The sequence below is a fragment of the Brugia malayi genome, assembly GCF_000002995.4.
Source record: "Brugia malayi strain FR3 genome assembly, contig: Bm_v4_Chr4_scaffold_001, whole genome shotgun sequence".
NCBI classification, from domain to species: domain Eukaryota; kingdom Metazoa; phylum Nematoda; class Chromadorea; order Rhabditida; family Onchocercidae; genus Brugia; species Brugia malayi.
This window is the reverse complement of record NW_025062478.1, coordinates 8,281,649-8,302,183: the sequence shown is the minus strand read 5'-3', so window position 1 is coordinate 8,302,183 and position 20,535 is coordinate 8,281,649. Positions and strand designations below refer to the sequence as shown.

At 33.4% G+C, this 20,535-nt stretch overlaps 3 protein-coding genes across 4 annotated transcripts; 2 read left to right on the top strand and 1 right to left on the bottom strand.

The window, feature by feature from the left end:
- Positions 1 to 2,367: 2,367 nt before the first annotated feature.
- Bma-uba-1 (Uncharacterized protein) lies at positions 2,368 to 11,845 on the top strand (the record flags this gene model as incomplete). Of its 2 annotated transcripts, none has more annotated exons than XM_043082117.1 (23): positions 2,368 to 2,451; positions 5,203 to 5,312; positions 5,490 to 5,658; positions 5,871 to 6,005; positions 6,231 to 6,404; positions 6,488 to 6,641; positions 6,873 to 7,090; positions 7,314 to 7,424; positions 7,707 to 7,892; positions 8,089 to 8,179; positions 8,265 to 8,410; positions 8,525 to 8,690; positions 8,884 to 8,998; positions 9,226 to 9,424; positions 9,588 to 9,680; positions 9,751 to 9,879; positions 10,076 to 10,180; positions 10,262 to 10,352; positions 10,453 to 10,640; positions 10,729 to 10,935; positions 11,037 to 11,120; positions 11,463 to 11,563; positions 11,710 to 11,845. In XM_043082117.1, 23 exons carry the CDS (start codon positions 2,368 to 2,370, stop codon positions 11,843 to 11,845), a joined length of 3,192 nt encoding a protein of 1,063 aa, XP_042938051.1. The 2 variants fall into 2 exon arrangements, with proteins under 2 accessions (XP_042938051.1, XP_001901573.2); XM_001901538.2 differs by having other exon boundaries at positions 10,729 to 10,947.
- Positions 11,846 to 13,992: 2,147 nt separating this feature from the next.
- On the top strand, positions 13,993 to 17,723 carry Bma-lap-2 (Uncharacterized protein; the record flags this gene model as incomplete). Its single annotated transcript, XM_001901539.2, has 12 exons — positions 13,993 to 14,009; positions 14,392 to 14,536; positions 14,749 to 14,903; positions 15,115 to 15,256; positions 15,502 to 15,663; positions 15,836 to 15,974; positions 16,030 to 16,166; positions 16,269 to 16,430; positions 16,628 to 16,816; positions 17,025 to 17,185; positions 17,369 to 17,452; positions 17,684 to 17,723. The coding sequence occupies 12 exons, from the start codon at positions 13,993 to 13,995 to the stop codon at positions 17,721 to 17,723; spliced, it is 1,533 nt and encodes a 510-aa protein (XP_001901574.2).
- A 162-nt stretch (positions 17,724 to 17,885) lies between these two features.
- Positions 17,886 to 20,123, bottom strand: Bm1437 (Uncharacterized protein; the record flags this gene model as incomplete). Its single annotated transcript, XM_001901540.2, has 4 exons — positions 17,886 to 17,972; positions 18,060 to 18,185; positions 19,459 to 19,617; positions 20,028 to 20,123. The coding sequence occupies 4 exons, from the start codon at positions 20,121 to 20,123 to the stop codon at positions 17,886 to 17,888; spliced, it is 468 nt and encodes a 155-aa protein (XP_001901575.1).
- Between the last annotated feature and the right edge of the window lie 412 nt (positions 20,124 to 20,535).

Below are 20,535 nucleotides of genomic sequence, written 5' to 3'. Positions count from 1 at the left end.
ATTATATTGTGCAAGAATTTAAACGCATTCATCAATGCTGAACTTTCAGTTATTGCGGTGTTCTCCTAGGGTCTGAACATATCCTTGTTAATGTTTTTAACCTAGAAAAGGAGTTTCAATATAAACTCCCCTTCTGACTACTACTATACGTTTGCTATTATATCAATTAAGAGCATAAAGTGATTTCTTGATTAACATCAGAGTTTTTTTCATAAAATGAGTTATCAAAGCTACTAGGCAATTTCTGTGTTTAAAGTAATTAAACAGAAATTAAATTCTTTGTCAAAATTTAGTTTTATTAATTTTAAATAGTTTTATTTCATTGCCGAAGAACGCTTAATTTTTGTCAAAGGACAAAGCGAAATTCATTGCATTTTTCTGAGGGTAAAAAATTTCCTAAAGGATCAAAAAAAAAGTTTAAAATGCCAATAAAATTCGAGATGTGCTCATTGGGTTTCCGAATGCTCTTTGTAACAATCAGTGGTAGTAGAAGTAGCATCAATGACAGTAAATCATATAGTAAAGGCTTTCTCAGTAAGTTAAGCATAATGCAAATATTTATCAGTTTTTCACATTTAAAGCCAATGATTATTCTTTGATTCGAACTCAAAATTACATATTTAAGAAGGACTTTACAAGAATTGAGTAACCTGGACAATCATTATTACTTCTTTATAAAAGCTAACAAACCGCTCATTCCAATAATGTTTTTTTTTTGATTGTTTATTTGTTAATAGCAGTTCAATCCGATACAGAACTGTAACAAATTCTATTTCTTTCTACTCATTTATTTCACCTTCTAAATTTAATCGTATTAGCACGCTATGATACAACTGGTAGAAATGCACATGCTTTCTCAGCATTTCTTATAATTATAACCGTTCTGCTGTTTGACGTACACAAGGAAAACAACGAAAAGTGCAAAGATAACTTAGCAGAAATAATTTCAATATAGGAAGAATAAGCCTGAAAGAAAGAGTGAATGAGAAGGACATGATCAGTTTACACCCATATATAATGTGCGGAAGTTAAATTGGCATGTAGCATTTACAGAATGCACACGTGATCACGTGGAGAACGTGGAAGAAACTAACTAACTCTGACATTTCGTCAAACATATTATACGAAAATATTAATGAAATATTGTATTTTTGAGCTGCAGCAATTTCATGAAAACATAGAACGACTGCTCAGATGGCGGTAAGGGAATAGAGGCGATGCGGTCCGTTTGCGATGCGTACGGGGTTAATCGTATCGGAATTGAAGTGTGCAGCGTATTGGTGAATTCATCCTGTCATTAGCTCTCGCGTTGTCAGGGGAGGATAGTCAGTTACTGCACTCGACTGAAGCATTGAATTCTCCAGAATTGCATTCGAGAAATTTATTCTCTCAGAAATTCATATCTGAGATATAGGTACTGAAGTCAAAACTTAATACGAATAGTTCGTAGCCGTCCATCCACCCATTTCCAGAATTGTCCGTCGTGGTGCTCCGGGAAACGCGTTGCAAGCAGGAACAGTGCGGACAAGGAACGATTGGTTCAGGTCGGTTTCATCTTTTTCTGCTAACTGTGCTGCTACTATGCATTTCATCAGAGAGACTTCTGGATTGTTCCGTTGTCGATCACTTGAGTTCTTTGTTAGTGATGGATTGGTCGTTTCGTTTCAATCGCTTCATTTTTTCAAAGGGATGGCATTTGTTATTCTTCATGAAATCAACTTTCTATTTCTTGGTAAAAGATGACATTTTAATCAAAGAATTTCGGCTGAAAAAAATCAAAGCTGAAAAAAAGAAAAGAAAATTTCCAGCAAAATAGAAGAATATTCAATTTTAGTTTAAGTGGACTTGCAGGACAGAATTTGCAGACCTTGGTTGTCTTACAAATATATGTACATGTTGGTCATAGTGATTCCTCTACGGTTGTAATTTCATTCCAAGAAATTAATGCCTTACTGCGTTCCTACTGCATTTCATGAGTCACTGGAACTAATGTGTTTATTACTCTGAAGACTTGGAAGTTATCTCAGTGCATACTGTTGTATTAGATAGCTAATTTTGTTAGGATTCCACAACATAAAATCGCTTCTCTCACTCCTACAATTTATAATTTCAAGCGGAATATGTGAAGCCTTCCAGTTTGCCGTTTTCAAAATGTGCAAATCTCGTCACTCTGGCAGTCGTAGCCTCTAAACTTTCTCACACTTTAACCGTGAGGTGCACACATGCTATCTTTACTTAAAAGTAGATTCTTGGAATAAAAATAATATGAAAATTCGTGGCACGGTAGTTGCCAAACCATGTTGCGCGTTCTGAAGTGGCAACATTCAATAAATAATCCATTTGTTTCAGTGTATCTGTCAAGACTTGATGTTTTCGGGTGATCCCGCAAGTGAGAAAAGGAAGGAACCCATTTCGCCTGAACCAGCCAAAAAACGGCCGAGAATTCAGGAAGTAAGCTTACCAGATCACATGTTTAGTTTAAGAGTGCAAACAATCATTTTTTAGTTGCCAACTTTATCTTCTATTTAAGCAACTCTTTAATATGGTGCTTGATTTTCTGTTATATAGCACATATCAATCTTTTACATCTCTATACCGAATTTTTAGAATTTTTCGTGGTTTTTTTACAATTACATTTTTTACAAAAGTGGAGGTTTTTCTTCCCAAATTTAGAGTCGATCTTCCGTGTCACTGTGTGCATTGTTGGATGTATGCAGACTATAAGCTGACCAGTACCAATTCGAAAAACATTGCTACTGTAAGTCATCTTGATGCCTGAACTGGTGGTTGAAACCAAAGAAATACGAATGCGAAGGTGTTATATTAGATGATTTGTATGAACCAAATTTTCTGCGAATCAAAGAAAGTCTACGCGTATCTGTATAATACATCTCTGATAGACTAATCAAAAATGTACTATGCAAGTTTACGTTTACAAATAAACAGCACATTGCCTTTGGTTTCAACCATCTCTTTCCTCAATAAATATAACAGCTTCGCATTTCTTATATCTTTAATACTTCACAAACTGAAACTTGTTCCTGATTGTTCTTTAAAAAAAAAAAAATCCAAAAATTTCGCCTATATTCAGCCATCAGGTTGGGCTAGACGGCTTCGTACGACATACACTTATCCATATTTCTGTTTTTTACAGTTACTACAATACATATTCTTTTTTCACAACTTTATGTACTTCTTTAAAAAATTTTGAACTGATATTCGATTTCATTTTTTCATTTTGTTAGTTTATTGGACATAGTTTACAAAATTAAATTATACTTGATGCAGTGAGAACGAGAGCTAACTGTTATATTCTGACGAAGGTGCACGGGAATGTCTGCTTTGCGCTTCATTAGTGTAATGTGAAAATTGGAAGAAGAATGCAGATTGACCAGTTTCTTTTCCTTTTCAAAAATACGGACTTGAAGGTTTTCAGAGTGATATAACACGAGATAGATAAAAATTAATGTTCGTACTGTGGAGTTTAGTTTGCATGTTGATAAATTTTGTATCACTAGATAGTTTTTGGGAAGCATTGATCTTTCTTACTATCAAGTAAGAATGTATCAGAATATGAAAGCTTCTAGTGTATGAATAAAAATGGAGACTATATACTGTACGTGGAAGCATTTAAAACGGCATGAAAAGATTAATATCTGATCGAAACATAAAGATGATATCTAAAAGGGATAACAAATTATCTGAAGTATCTACAAACGTACAACGACTGTTTCTACTTGCAGCTGAATGATACGGAATTTGCCAGCCAGTCATTTGATTTTTACATATAGTCTATTCGAGTCTCCAGATCGGCTAGTCCCCTTTCCCACTGTACCGCTTAGTCTGTACCGTTCATAAAAACATTGATAAAAAAAATTTTTAATCTGTACCGCTTAATTCTAATGAAGTTCTATGTTGTTATATTTTGGATGTTTCCGAAATTATGTTTTACAGATTATTTAATGTTAGTGGTGTAGCAACATGTGGTGTTATATTTTTTTATGGAATACTTTTTTTTATGAATGTTAATTTGTTATTGACTGAGCTTTAATTCAAATGAGTAAGCGATGATTCAAAAGAAATCTTAATCTGGAATTAATGTTGTTAAAAATCGGCTGCAGCTAATGCATTTTCATTTACATGTTTTATCTAATTTGCTCTCTCATACTTTTTAATAGTTGCTTTCATAATTGATGTCAACAGTTATGAGAACTGATTTATTTTGAAGTAGCGAAGTTAATGTATTTATAATAAATTCAGGAAGAAAATAGAACTTACAGTCCCCAGAAAGTTTTCATAAATTAATTATTGAAAGGGGTTCTTAGCATCATTGTAGAAGCGAACATTCTTATGTTCCTTACATATATTGCTGTGTGCATTTGTGTTGTGTGCGCTGTCAAATTTGATTACCAACCCCTCCGTACGACCATAAATACTTTTCAAGAGGAGATGTCGCATAAAGTTTACAAATATCACACTTTCTTATGCTAAAATGATAAGACGAATTACTTCTGCTTAGTGTCAGTAGTATTAAGAATTTATATTTGAATGTGAAAGTTGTACATTTATTACAGACCCCATACCTTACTTGTGTAAGGTATGGGCCTTTCTGATTTAGCGTGCTGTCTTTGTTTACTGTTTGTTTTATTAGCTTTTTAAAATTTATTGAGAAAACTGCAAATATAGGTTTATTATCTTGGCAAATTTTGCTATACATCGGACATTGAATTTGTGACAAAACTCATTCGTATTAAAATGTTTGTGGAATGTTTTATAAAACACGTCTGTGGTTACATGTACAATTTCGTAACTTTTTGTTAATGCGTAATATGCGTCATGTGCACAAAGAATATGAGTCATCCATTCGCATTTCAGTTTCAAAAATGTCTTAAAAGAATTTCATAGAAGTTAAGTGGTTACAAATTATTCTTTCATTTTACGCATTCATGCATCTTCTTTCGGTTGTCTTTGTCATCTGTGATTTGGCAAATTCTCGTTTTGATAGGTTAATAAGGAGAATTAGATGGATACGTTTAATTTTTCGTTCTTGTCAAAATCTTTTTTGATATCCTATTTTAGACAATGTCATTGTTTGAATTAATTTTTTTTTTCACTGATATATCACCACCAGCAATAAAGTTTCTGCACAATTTTTACTTTTTCTTCCAAACAAGGTACTTTAAGAACACCACGATTCTTCAGCGTCAGATCGATTCACCGACCAAATCCGCAAAAATGGGTATAAACAGTGAAAATGGTATGGCAGATAATGGTGATGCTGTCTTCGACAAAAATCTTTACTCGCGACAAATGTATGTTACGTTTCTTGTGAAAAGTTGGTTTCGGTGTTATGCTTTACTAATTTTTAACATCGGATGACCTTACACTTCGTGATGCAATAATCAAGTGATAAAATGGAGATTAGATAATTTCTAGTTCCAACCAAGTGTATGTATAAATCTCATGCAATTTTAAAATTGCATTTTCAGTTACGCTCTGGGTGAATCAGCAATGATGCATTTGAGAAAAGCATCTGTGTTAATATCAGGCATTGGCTCAGTCGGTGTAGAAGTCGCCAAAAATTTAATTCTTGGTGGTATTCGTCAGGTAACAATCCATGACACACGTGATGCGAGATGGCTAGATCTGAGCGCACAGGTTGATTTCTAACGATGTTGTGAACTGCAGTATATATGTTGTAGTTATCTAATAATCATGCTATATTATCTGAGAATAAGAATCGTAGTATTTGAGGTTGATTGAGAATACTTTGCCAGAAGTTATTGATTTATACTGGAGAAAAGGAAATAAAAAAAGATAATTTTTTTTATATAATTCTATGTAAATTTCTTATGAAAGAATTGTTTCAGTATTACCTGAAGGAATCAGATATTGGACGAAATCGAGCGGAAGCAAGTTTTGAACACTTGGCCGAACTGAATGACAGTGTTACTTGTCATTTATCAATGGATCCACTGAATGAAAATTTTGTAAAACAGTTTGACGTACGTCATGTTTCTCTTTTTATTTTCCAATTAGATGCATCACTGTATTTGGATATCATCTTTTTTAGTGTGATATGCAAACTTTCGAATGTTTCTTGAAGCTTTAGTTAATCAATAAAATTGAATTTTTCTGCTTGTCAGACTTTTCATCTGTTATTTTTTTTTTTTTAGAAAAACTCTTTTTTATTTCTTATTTCTATCTGTTTACTTCATATTTTATTTCAGTTAACAGTGCTTACTGATGCTCCTCTCTCCATGCAACTGATAGTGAACGATTGGACTCGCAAGCACAATCGTCATTTTATAGCTACCGACGCTCGAGGACTGTTTGGTATTGTATTCGTTGACGTAGGTGCAGAGTTTAAAGTAAATGATTTAAATGGAGAGCGATGTAAAGAAGTAAGTTTGACATTCAGTTCTGGAGAATTTTTGGGGTATATTTTAAATCTTCACATTTTAATAAATTTATTTGTTTGTTTTAGTTGCTGATTGAGCACGTAGATGCAGAGACAGGCGATGTAACAACGTTAGATAATGTGATGCATGGTCTTGAAGATGGCGATTACGTAACGTTTTCAGAAGTTAAAGGGATGACTGAGTTAAATGGTATTGAACCACTCAAAATCACCATTAAGAGTTGGTTTCTATGTTTTTATTTGAAGATCATTTTAAAACTGTGCATATCTAGGCTAGACTGAACTTGCTGATCGCAGATTAATCCTACTTAAAATTTTTCACATGACAAAGGGAAATTAAAACTAATAGTGAATTAGTTTAAAGTATTTAAAATTCTAACCTTACGTTTTTATTTGTTAGAATTATGTTATTTTACAAGTGCTAAGTGCTTATTGGTAAATGAAACTTTAGAACCAAATGTGTTCAATATCGGAAAAGTTGTTGCCAAATTCTCGCCTTATGTGGAAGGTGGACGTTTTACACAGGTTAAAGTGCCTTCTATTATTTCGCATAAATCACTAAAGGAGTCACTTATTGAACCGGATATATTAATGTGGGATTTCGCGAAATTCGAAAATCCCTCCCAACTTCATGCTTTATGGCAAGCATTGCACTCTTTTGAAGCTAAGGTATTATTTTTTTTTTTTTTTTTTTTTTCGGAATTGCAAAATGAAGTTTGTGGTTCATTTTAAGCATTTATTGGCCAATGCAATTGGTTAGTATCAAAAAGTCTGTTAAATGAAATCTGTTTTGATTAAAAGTTTTGAGTTTATTCTTAGTTTTTATTTTAGAAATAAGTTTAAGAGGGAAAAAAATTTTATTTCTTAACTGAACTATACAACTAAGATTTAGCATAAACGAAGTCCTATGCCACGAAGCAATGAGGATGTTGGACTTCTCAAGGTCGAACTCCCACCTGGTGCCGAGTTAGATGAAAATTTGCTAAGGATCTTCAGTTATCAGGTTGATTCCATGTTATTTTTGATAAATTTCTTATTTATTTACTAAACCGATGTTTCAGATCTTTGGAAATGCATAGAAAAAATTTAATCTCGTTGAATAAATCCTGTATAAATTTATGAAACACTGAGCTTGTACGTAACATGCTTCAGTGTTTTTTTTGTTTGTTTTTTGGCTTTTTTTCTAATATATGGAAGAAAAATTTTGTTCTTTTTTTAAAAAAAAATTTTTTTTGGGATTGCAATACTACTGAAAAAAAAAAATTACAGTTGACCGATTTTTAAGGCTTGCGGTAATCTTGCACCTATTGCATCGATTGTTGGTGGTATCGCTGCGCAGGAAGCAATGAAAGCTGTTATGCATCATATGACTCCGCTGAAACAGTTTCTTTACATTGACTGTATAGAAGCATTGCCGGGCGATTGGTCACCTTTCGACAATAACAATCTGACGGCTAATGATTGTGAAATGGTAGTCTTTTCATTTTTCAACGTAAAACGTAATGGACTTCAACAGATATTTAAAGTTTTTAATTTGCGATTTATTAGAATTAATTTCGGGATTGAAATCAAGTTGACATGGAGTGAATCAATATGGAGATAAACGGTGGGTCTGGGCATCTATCAAAAACAGTAAAAGTGTGATCTCTTTATCTACTTATTTGCAGAAAAACTGTCGCTATGATGGTCAGGTTGCTGTTTTTGGACGAGCTTATCAGGAAGCACTTCTAAAACAAAAATATTTTATTGTTGGCGCAGGTATGGATTATTCCGTCAACAATTCTTGCTTTATGCCTTGTTTTTTTGTAAATTGAATACAGGTCTTTGTTCTTGTCCATTAAAGGTGCAATTGGGTGTGAATTATTGAAAAATTTGGCCATGATGGGTGTAGCATGTGGACCTGACGGCAAATTAAAAATAACAGACATGGATCAGATTGAAATAAGTAATCTTAATCGACAATTTCTGTTCAGGAGAAATGATGTTGGCGTAAGTTTTCATGGATATGTAACGTTTACCTAGACCACTTATATCTGTCTAATTTGAGCATTCGGACTTTAGATTGAGAATTTTGTTCATTTAGTTAAAAGCGAAGTTTTTTAGAATAAAAAATCTGAGGTGGCTGTCAAGGCAGTAAAAGATTTCAACCTTAACATTAAAATTGATGCTCTTTCGGAACGTGTTGGTGCGGAGACGGAGAGTATTTTCACTGATGATTTTTTCAACGATCTCAACGGTGTGCTGAATGCACTCGACAATGTTGATGCACGTTTGTTATACTTTACTTTTCTGTGCAGTAATTTCATGGATAGTCATACATCATTGGTGCAGGAACATTCTGAAATTGTCATGTACAGTTTGATTTCTAAACATAGTTTTTTTTGCAGATATAGATCTTTTTTCTTGTAATTCTAACTGATTTGAAATTTCATCAACTCCGAAAATTTGTTTTTTGATTCTAGGGCGATATATGGATCGTCGCTGTATTTACTATCGTTTACCGTTGCTTGATTCGGGAACAATGGGTACGAAGGGTAATACGCAAGTGGTTTATCCCCATCTTACTGAATCTTATGGGTAACATTTTTAAGGAACCATTTTTTAAACTTATTTTATTAGTTTTTTTTGAAATCTCAAGAATTAAAGTACTGAAATATAAATGCAAATATAACATATTTGGATAAAATTATATTAAGACATCGAAATATTTTTGGAACAGTGATGATCGCAAAATTTTTTTTATAAAAATATTATGTTTCGTTCACTTTCTTACTTTCTTATTTGTAATTTATTTCACTTTTTAGTTCATCAGTCGATCCGCCGGAAAAAGATATTCCAATTTGCACATTAAAAAATTTCCCCAATGAAATTCAGCATACCATACAGTGGGCACGCGATTTATTTGAAGGTTTATTCACAACTCCAGCAGAAACAGCAAATCAGTTCATATCTGATGAACGCGGTTTCTTGCAGCGGGTTGATCAAATGAACACAGCTCAACGAGTTAGTTATATTTATGCATTTCATTCATTTACGAAATGAAGTGATGTTTTGATAGAGGTCCCTGTGCGAGATGTCCGAAATTTATGAGAAACTGGTTACGGAATTACTAAAAATTGTTAAAAAATTTTTTGCTTTGTGAGTTTTCATATTACTTAATTTGCAGTTGCACATGTTGTCCAAAGTAGAAGAAGCTCTGATCCGCGAAAGACCACACAGCCCGGAAGATTGCATAAAGTGGGCTCGGATGAATTTCCAAGTTTGTAGATTTTAAATTAATTGAGGCGAAAAACTGATATCACATTTTAAAGCGCTATTATGAATTTTAGGAATATTTTCACAACATGATTGCACAGTTATTGCATATGTTTCCGCCTGATCAGGTGACTGAACAGGGGATTAAATTCTGGTCAGGTAGTAAACGTTGTCCACATGTTTTGGATTTCAATCCGGATGAGGTAAAAATTTATATGCCGTATTTTACAGTAATAGAATAAAATTCTTGACACGTTGACGAGTCATATTTGTTATGAAGAGCTATAGCTTTTTTTTAGCTTATATGTTTTTTTTTTTTTTTTTTTTTTGTTTGATACTTTTAAATGATGTTACAATATTTTTTTAAATCTTAAATTGCCATATAACTCCATATTCTAGCCGGAACACTTCAATTTTGTTTGGGCTGCATCGATTCTTCGAGCACATCAGTACGGCATTACACCAATAATTGACAAGAAAAAGTTCTTGGCTGTCTTGAATGAAGTAACTTTAAAATGCACATAAAAACTTGCGAGTTTTTTCTAATATTTTTTGCGTCTTCATCGAGTTCTATTATATTTTCAGATCCACCCACCACCGTTCATGCCGAAATCAGATGTAAAGATAGCTGTTACTGAAGCCGAAGCAAAACAAGAAGAAAAAGCAACAGCTGATGGTAAATGTGGTTTGCTCTTCACCGAGCAAATAAGTTTTCAGAAAACTAATTTCCTTTTATTATTAACTGCTAGCTTTCGTTAGTAAGACTTATATTTTAGATGACGTCGACGAGAAACTGCAGTCAGTTATGATGAATCTGGCGAAATTGAACAAAAAAACAACAAAGTCATTGATTCCGATCGACTTTGAGAAAGATGATGACACTAACCATCACATGGAATTTATCACTGCTGCTTCAAATTTACGCGCTGATAATTACCAAATCACACCAGCAGATGTTATGAAAGTAAGGGTTCAAAGAAAAGAATTTCACATCTAAGTCAATTTCACTTGCTTAATAAGTGAATTGCCAACTGAAAATGAAATTAATTCAGACGAAGCAGATTGCTGGACGCATTATTCCAGCTTTAGCGACGACAACAGCTGCTGTTGCCGGATTAGTTTGCATTGAATTATATAAAATGATTGGTGATGGACATCAACCACCGAACGTCCCACTGAAAGTTTTCAAGAATGGATTTTTGAATTTAGCGTTGCCATTTTTCGGATTTTCGGAACCAATTGCAGCGCCAAAGAAGAAGGTTGGATTCAAGGTTTTGTATTTGTTTTTCTTCCACACTTTTGTTTCAGACATAAAATTAGCTTTTTCACCTCTTCATAAATTATCTTTCCGGTCTTGCAGTGTGCGGATGGGTATTTTACGCTCTGGGATCGATTCGAGATACAGGGACCGAAGAAAATGAAGGAATTAATTCAGTGGATCAAGGTAAATCACGCATTTCATTCATTTTATTTTTTTCTGAAATGTTCTGATGAAGAACCAATAAAGAGTTTTTAGATTGACTATTTTTAACTTATACTTATGAAACTGAGTTTTATGAACAAAGCATTCAACTTTTACTGACCTGAAACTGAGTTTTATGAACGAAGCATTTAGAATTTTTTCTTGTTACTTTGTTTTAGGTAAGTTCTATAAGTCATGCTTGTCGACCTCTTGAAAATCCAGTTTTCTCAAATTTTTGGTTTTCATTTAACAAATTTCGGAGCAGTTGTGCAGGAATACGGCATTGTTACTTGTTGTTTTGTATCTTAATTTTTAAATTTGCAGGAAGAAACTGGACTGGATGTAACAATGATGTCATGTGGGGTATCACTCATCTATAGCTTTTTTTTAAGTAGTGATAAAAGAATGGAACGCTTGGAGCAAGAGTGAGTTTTGGAGCTCATTTTTATTTGAAAAATTATTTACTTTATGGGTTGGATTACAAATTATTTGCTTTCACTTTTTTATTTTTATTGTGATAGTGGGAAGTAACAAGATAAGGGACAAATAATTCGTAATTTTTAATTTTTAGCATGAAAGACATTGTGGAAGAAGTGACGAGGAAGAAGATTCCAGACTATGTGCAGTCGATTGTTCTTGAAGTAATAGCCAATAACAAGGATGATGAAGATGTGGAAATTCCATATATCAAATTCAATCTCAGATAAAAAATGCTATTCTTGGAATTTTCATCGAAATGTGAAGAGTATAGAAGCTTACATTTCGAGTTAATTTGATCAGGTCAAATGGTTTTGTGGGTTTCAAAAAATGTCTTCTCCACTTAGCTCGATGATATGATTAGCTTACAGTTTTTCTAATTTCAACTGAATACTTTTCATTGTAAAAGTTTTGTCTTTGCATGCATAACCTCATTTGAAATGCAGTGGTTTTGGACGTCCATCTTCGATGATGAACGAAAGAATGAAGATTTTCTATGTAAAAATTCGCTTGGGCTATCAGTAAATTTAGAATGCTTTAAAAATTTTAGTGAAATGTTCCTGGTTTTCTCCTTTTTGCAAATTGCTTAGAAATCAATTAGTCACTACTTGAACGGTTATATGTGTTTCACAGATGTTCGATTATCATTCACAGCTTTGATTTATAACATTTTACGCAACTTGATGTAAAGATTTCAATATTACCGATATTTTGGTAAATTTTCACTCTTCTGAAATAGTGGTTCTTAGGTTATGCTTCTTTTATGAATTGAACTAGTAAATCTGACTTTATTTTTTGAAGCGGTACTTGAAATGATGGTTTGGCTAATCGTTTTTCTCTAATTCTCACTCAAGCAAATATTTTATATCGTTTCTTTTATGAAATAAATAAGATGACTTCGTGCTTTGTCTGTTCGTCACTTTTTTTTTTTTTATTTTGCTTTCCATTTCCAATTTCAAATAAACATTTTGGAATGCGAATCACGTGTCATTCAATTTTCACATACGATACTGCTCCCTGTTCCATTTTCTTCGCAAAGTGACGTGTCAAGTTAAACTTCATTTAACTTTACTTTCTTCTGAATGCTTGTTCGTTGCTGAAATGTGTTTTTTTCATGTCTTCACATCTTCACATTTTCGTGTATTTCCGTGAAGGTAATTACAGACGTAATTATAGATGTTGTCCCAAATACAAATGTATGTTTATTCAGTTACAGTTTCGTTATTTCTGAAAATTTTTGCTTTATACAAGCAGTAAAGATTTGGTTTTGCATCGAGTATTGCGTATTGATGAATGTTATAATTCAAAGTCTCTCCTTCATTTCGATAAGCTGCAATCAATTTCCATTTAGATAAGCCGATCAGCAAACTTAAGAATTATTTTACTGTATACCTTTGAGCTAAGAATTTGATATCTTATGGATGGAATATAATAGTAAAATGATTGATGTACTTTATTTCTGGGATGGAAGTGATTTTGGCTGATACCAGCGAGCGCTAGAAAAGACTAGACAAAGAATTCGATGGTATGAATTAGTGATGATAATGGGGTGTCAGCTGATGATGACGAATTATATAGATGACAGGAGCTGAGTTGAAATATTACAAGGAATTCGATGGTATGAATTAGTAATGATAATGGGTGTCAGCTGATGATGACGAATTATATAGATGACAGGAGCTGAGTTGAAATATTACAAGGAATTCGATGGTATGAATTAGTAATGATAATGGGTGTCAGCTGATGATGACGAATTATATAGATGACAGGAGCTGAGTTGAAATATTACAAGGAATTCGATGGTATGAATTAGTAATGATAATGGGTGTCAGCTGATGATGACGAATTATATAGATGACAGGAGCTGAGTTGAAATATTACAAGGAATTCGATGGTATGAATTAGTAATGATAATGGGTGTCAGCTGATGATGACGAATTATATAGATGACAGGAGCTGAGTTGAAATATTACAAGGAATTCGATGGTATGAATTAGTAATGATAATGGGTGTCAGCTGATGATGACGAATTATATAGATGACAGGAGCTGAGTTGAAATATTACATAGCACCGATTTTGCAATCAGTCTAGACAGGTTGTAGCTCTCCTGATTGGTCTTCCCATTGTACTTTGTACTCAGCTGTCTATTTACTCATTTACTGCTGTTTGCAATGGGCAACAATTATCCCCACTCGAGTTACTCAACAATCTATTATTTATCATACGCCCACTCACTCCAAACAATTTTCAAGTGTCATATTTGGTCTAGAGTTAGTTCCGCCCTATTATCATACACTGCAAAGCATTTATAAAGTGACGATAAATCAGTCTTCACATTACGTTACCTTCCGTTATTATTGCTATTTTATGAGTAAAATGTCATCCATCGAAAGGTATGATAATTTATTTCTTTATTTGTTTGATATTGACTCTCTGTTTGTTTGAAAAGTCACATGAAAATTTTGAAGTTGGTTATTCTGGGAAATATTTCTTTAGATTCATAAAATGTGGAGTTCAGGTTAATAACATTAGCTTATGTTTGCATCAGTTAAATTTCCATTAGTTTTTTCTGAGACCGGAAATGAGTCGATAATTCTGTGAGCATTACAAAGGACTGGGTATGCTGAAAGATCTGGAAATGAGAGGTTTTAAATAAAAAAGGGCGTAAGAGAAGTAGGCCTGGTTTCTTAGAAAAAAAGCTTTAATAAATTCATGTAAGTGGTTGAGAATTGATTACATGAAATAAATGATGTCAAATCTTTTTCTAATTTTCAGTTATTTATCCGCACAGATATTGGCTGCTAAATCAATAACCGATAATGTTTATGATGGAATTGTTTATGTTTCTCATTCGCTTTCGGAAACTGCAAAATACGAAATCCTGAAACCACTGTTACCAAGCATTACTGCTTACTCTGAGGTTATATTGAAACATTGTTTCCTGAATACCATTCTGTTTAAATTGATTTTAGAAATATTTTATCTAGTTTAATGTAATTTATCTAGTTCAATTATTTATAATTACAGTTTTCTAAAAATACAAAAAGTTCCCATCGATGGCTCACAATATTCTTGAAATGTGTTATGCTGGAATTTTCTAAATCAATACATTTAATGTCTAAATTCTTTCAGATCCATAAAGATATCGAAAATACTACTACACTGATTGCAGTCGATAGAAATGTTGTTCCGTCTAGGAAGCTGATTTTTGCAGGAACAGGACCAGTTAATCGCGATCACGATGACGTGCGCCGTTTCGGTATAGCTGCTCGAAACGGTATGAAATTGTAAGTAAACATATTCCGTTTAATTATGAAAATGAACAAATTTTATTATTCCTGGTTAAACTAGGGGGAAAAAGAGTCATTAAATGGAAGGGAAGTTTAATGGAAAATTAAAATTAAAATTTATTTGAACCAGAACTTCTTCACAATTCCTTTCTTATATCGAAATGGTATAAAGAAATAAAATATATTGCACCAATGATTGCTGTTGCAGAGCTTTGAAAACTGGCATGAAAGCACCGTTAATTTTAACTTTACCACATAAGAAATACCCACAGGCAGAGTTAGTATCAGCTCTTGGCATAATGCATGAACTCTATATACCACTGAATGTACGAGAAGAGAAAAAAACCAAAGTCAGCGTTGTCGGTTTCTGTGCGCTCGATTATGATCAGGAGTTAAGTTCTAGGTTTTTTTTAAATAGTTGAGGAAGTGAGTGTGAAATTTTTGTTATGTATTTCGAAGAAGTATTTGCAAAAGCAATTAGATAAATTCTATTCAGCCACCTTAAAGCCATTTTCATGAGTCATTTTGATTATATTGCCTTAACCATTCTTTACTGCGGATGTAAAGGTTTTAGAGTTTTTATACGAATTTTTAGACGCTAATGAAATTAGTAAAAGCACTTGATGCATCATTTACGGTTTGTCGCGATATTGGCGATTCTGATCCTCAAAGGATGTCACCACCTTACGTCGCAGAGTATGTTACTAATGCATTTAATGGAACAAACATCAGCATTCGTATAATATCTGATGTCACTGTAAGTTTGAATAATTGTAATACTGAGAATGCTGAGAAATGATTTTCGTTTAATATAAAGACGGTAAAGGCTTGGAATTTTAACATAGTTGATTGAACTCGTTTGTATTAATAAGTCAATATGCCTCGATTTTTGTTAATTAGTTTTTGAATTCATAAGTTTAAACTTTTAGGAAATTGAACGCGAATTTCCACTTATGGCAGCTGTAAATCGTGCAGCAAATAATGTCAAAGATCATCAGGCACGTCTAATATGGCTTGAGTACAATCCAGAAGGTTCTTGTAACGAGACGATCATGCTTGTGGGCAAGGGTTAGTTTTGAGACTTTAGATAAATAAATGATTGATGAGTCATGAGTTTTTTAAGGTGTTACAATAGATACTGGTGGCGCTGATTTGAAAACGGGTGGAAACATGTTTGGGATGTGTCGCGACAAATATGGTGCTGCAGTTGTTGCTGGTATTTTCAAAGCTTTGGAAATTTTGAAGCCAAAGCATGTTAAGGTTAATTCATTTGATAGTTTTGAGTCAGGTAAATGGAGAAATATCTTGAGATGTACTGTTTTGTAAACCAATGCCAATATTTCAGTAAAACTAAATTTACAGTTTTGTGGCTACATGTGCATGGTCCGAAACAGTATTGGTTCGAGCTCTTATACATGTGATGAAATAATTCGTTCACGTAGTGGTAAACGTATTGCAATATATAACACTGACGCGGAAGGTCGTATTACGATGCTTGATCCTCTGACAAACATGGTTGAGTTGGTAAGATATTAAATCATAACATCATTGGATTTAAGCACACGAAATTATTATGTACATTCCTTTTACTCAACTCCTTTTCTTGCTGCATACTAGTCAAGTTAATAGTTTCATGTATTTGGAACTCGTTCGGCCTGTGTTAGAGTTTGAAATTCCATCCTTTAAAGAAAATTTCACTCATTTCAAACTTTTAATTATAGGCCAAATTAGAGAAGAAGCCACGATTGTTCACATTGGCTACACTGACTGGTCATTGCATACTGAGCTACGGCTACATGGCAGCGGCAATAGATAATGGTCCGGCACGTGTAGATCATACCGCTGAAACAATTCGTGACTGGGGTGATGTATTTGGACAACCCGTTGAAGTATCGCGGTTACACTGGGAGGTGGAATTTTTAGGATTTAAAACAGAATTTTCAATTAAAGCTGTGCAGTTACGAACGAAAAACTGATCTTCCAGTCTTCCATGTTTAGTTTTGGATTTTCCTTCAGAATACTAAAGTTTTGTTCTTCCAATTTAGCACGCTTTAAAACGGTGATATCGACAAATTAAAGTATAAAAATAAGAGATGCATGGGGGATTTCTGCTTCCAGGACTTTGATTTTCACGAAGCTGAAAGTGAGGCAGCAGACATACGACAATCAAACACATTACCATCAGTGAGAACACTACGTGGTCATCAAGGGCCAGCTGCATTTCTTTTAAAAGGTTCAAGACTGGATGAACATGGATGTGACTCAGTGACTCCTATTGCGTAATATTTTCTTTCTTTTAAGAAGTTTGATTATTAAACTAGCTTTCCATACTTCCTTACATGTTCAATTTTAGAAGAAAGGTATGAGTAAAGCAGCAGTGTAATCATTAATGAAATGTAATACTTCAGGGCTTGTAGTACTTGTAGTAACCTTAGATAACACTTATAATTGTATGTTTGTAGATATACACACATTGATATGGGTGCTTGTATGGGATCACATCCTAAAGTGAGTTATCCCAATCCATTACTGGCGCTGGTTGCAACGTTAGTTTTCTATATCATTTTGAAAAAATATAAATGTTTTCATTTCATTTCCACTTTTATACTTTTCTTGAAAGATTTTATATTTTTCTTGGAAGAAACTTAGAATCGTGAAATGCTATGAACTGCAAAATATTAAAATGAAGAAAACCTTGTTTAATCATCGTCTAATCAAATCTTAACCAGTATAAATATAAATAAATGAGTATTATTTTTTTAGAAGATCGATTTCAGGTACATCTTTCCTCATATCAGTTTATCGTTCAAGATGTGAGGACATATAGCGCTATCAATGCTCCTACTTCCTTGTTGCTTAACTTTTCATATCATTTTCGTTTTGACAAAAATAAAGGAAAAAAAAACGCATGAATGAGCTGTGGATAACACGTGCACAGGAATAATCATTGCACATCTAGTATCCATCTTCCATTATACTTCAGCGGCTTTCAACAATAACGAGATTTCCATAAAATGCCCAAGACAGCATCATTATGCAAACAATTGATTGTATTAGGAAGCAGACCTGCAAATCCAAGAGGCCTAAAATTTTCTCAATCCTTCACAAACAACTAGTTATGAGTACAATAAATAATCCAGTGGACAAACTTACAGCTGTCCCGACCATCAACCGATAACTTTCATAACGGCTCCAGTCACTCCTTTCCAATAAGAATGACACCGCAACAATTAGCGAGCAAATTGCGAGCACTGTTAAAATTGTATTCACTATTATCTCCTGCAAAACGAGAAATGAATTATTCTACTTCTTGGAATTTAGCAATAACGTGTTCTTCAAAACTTCTAACTTGGAATTTATTGTGACCAGTACTAAATACTTAGGATATAAAGTTTAGTGGGGGTTGAGGTACAGTTGTTTAATTTTGGGACCGTTTCACTTGAAATTTGAATGTTTCACCCAATTTCAATAGGGAAAGTGGCTAATTGCCAAAAGACAATGTTGATTGATGACTTCCCATTGTTTCTCCTTTTGTTTCTGAAAAAATGCCAAAAAGGATTTTAGTAATACAGGGAATTTCTAATGTTCACTTGTTCGATAGTATTTAATTTTTTTCGTCATCTGTATGTAACATATGAAAACGATGGGGACAATACTATAAGGTAAGAATACAAAGCAAGATAAGTCTTAAAAACATTTCAATAGGTTTTCATAAAATACTTTGACTTAATTATTACTTCCAAACTTTTTTCGGGGAGAAAATTTTTTTTTTTTTTTTGAACATTTTTAATGGAATCTGGAACAATGTGCTGAACTCCTGGCGCCAAAGATCCAAACAAACGCAAAATAACCGCTACGTTACCCTCAAACTTCGGGGGATTGACTTTCTAAGTCCTTCTAGAGTATTCCCGGTTAGAAGAATGCTTATTTTTCATCTTTCTTATACTCCTATATACTCAATATATAGTGAGCCACCATATGATGCCATACGTTTTCTTTGCTTAGCTCATTAAAAATGAAAACGCTTTTATTTTTCTCTATAGACTAAAGCTGATTCGACAATCAGCTTTAGCCCACAAAACTTCCACGTCGATTTCCTGATCTAACATGAAATATAGCTTTTTAATATATCCTATATATCTTCCATATTTTTAACAGTTATTTTTACGATGCGCACTTATTGCTACAAATGCAAAAAACTTAAATTACTTCATAGTGATGCATAAAAGCAATCACTGTTACTATCACTGCTGTCTACTGTCTGCTATCAGCTACGATTACAACACTAACAGCGATTTAAAATGGTACTATTGAAGATGACAGTAATGTGGTAGCAGTATTTGTAGTGATAGTAGAAAAAAATGGGATAATAATAAAATAAGAAAAGTATACTACAGAACCTTAACATATCTGCAACAGAACACTTGCTTATTCATTTAAGCTCACACTTATTCTCCACTTTTCTTTTCACTTCCATTCTTCTTGCTTATATACTTTTCCATTTCATGAACTTTGCTCCCTCTTACCTCAGCGAATTATCACAAAAACTTACAACAGTCCTGATGAAAAATATTTGTTGTAGGACAGAACCAATACTCCATCCAAGTAACAATCCACAAGTAAGTGCGATAATAATGTAAGTTGTGGAGTAACTTGCACGAACACCCTTGTCTTGTAAATAAACTAGTAGTATTAAAACCAACGCAATGATCTAAATAAAAATGTTGCTGATTTTATGATATTATACTTCATATATCATATAAAAATATTGAACAATTTATTTATGCTAGTCCATCGGCTTTCTTCAATACGGTAGTTTTTGCAAGAAGCAGTAAAAATCGAAAATAGGATAAAGATAAGTAGAGCTTTAAAGAGTTCCAAAATTTTGTAGGCTAGATAGCTCCTCTAGCAATTAAAACAAGAAACATCAATTTCATCCTCAGTTTATCCATAGCCGATTTCCTCAGTTTGGTATTACGGTTGAACGCGTTATTTGCTTTACTGTCTTCAGTCTACAAAGACACGCTTTCCTTTGGTTCACACCCAACTGATCAAATGATGTCTTAAACTGCTGAAAAGATCAAATTTGAAAATTAGTCCTACTCGAAGTTAAAAACTAACTACAGTAAGTAGTTTAATAACCCAAACAGGAATTGTTGAACTTCGAAAACCAGTCGTACGAGTTGTCGTGACAGTTGTCCGGCTTACGATCGGCATTGCCTATGGTGAAAGTATTGTACTGAAATACTATTTTGGGCATGATAATGCTGAATGTACAACTCTGTCACTCTACTCCATTACTTATTAACATTCCTAAAAGTTATAAAAGTTTTTCTTCTGAAAAAAAAGCTGGAAAAGGAATAAAATCATAGACACTAAATTAATACCATATCCGGAAATCAATCAGTTATGATGACAAATCTATGATAAATCCACTATAATGGCTTCCGAATTAGGTTATGCTTTCCGAAGTCCTAACAAAGAAATTTACGCAAAACAGTGATAAGTAAGAGCAGCGAAAGAAGAAATACACTGCACTAGTTAAAAAAGAAATAAAAGAAGTATAACTTTAAAGAAAGCGGACTGTTGCGCCCGAAGAAGTAACAGGTGCTTTTATCAGAAATTCGAC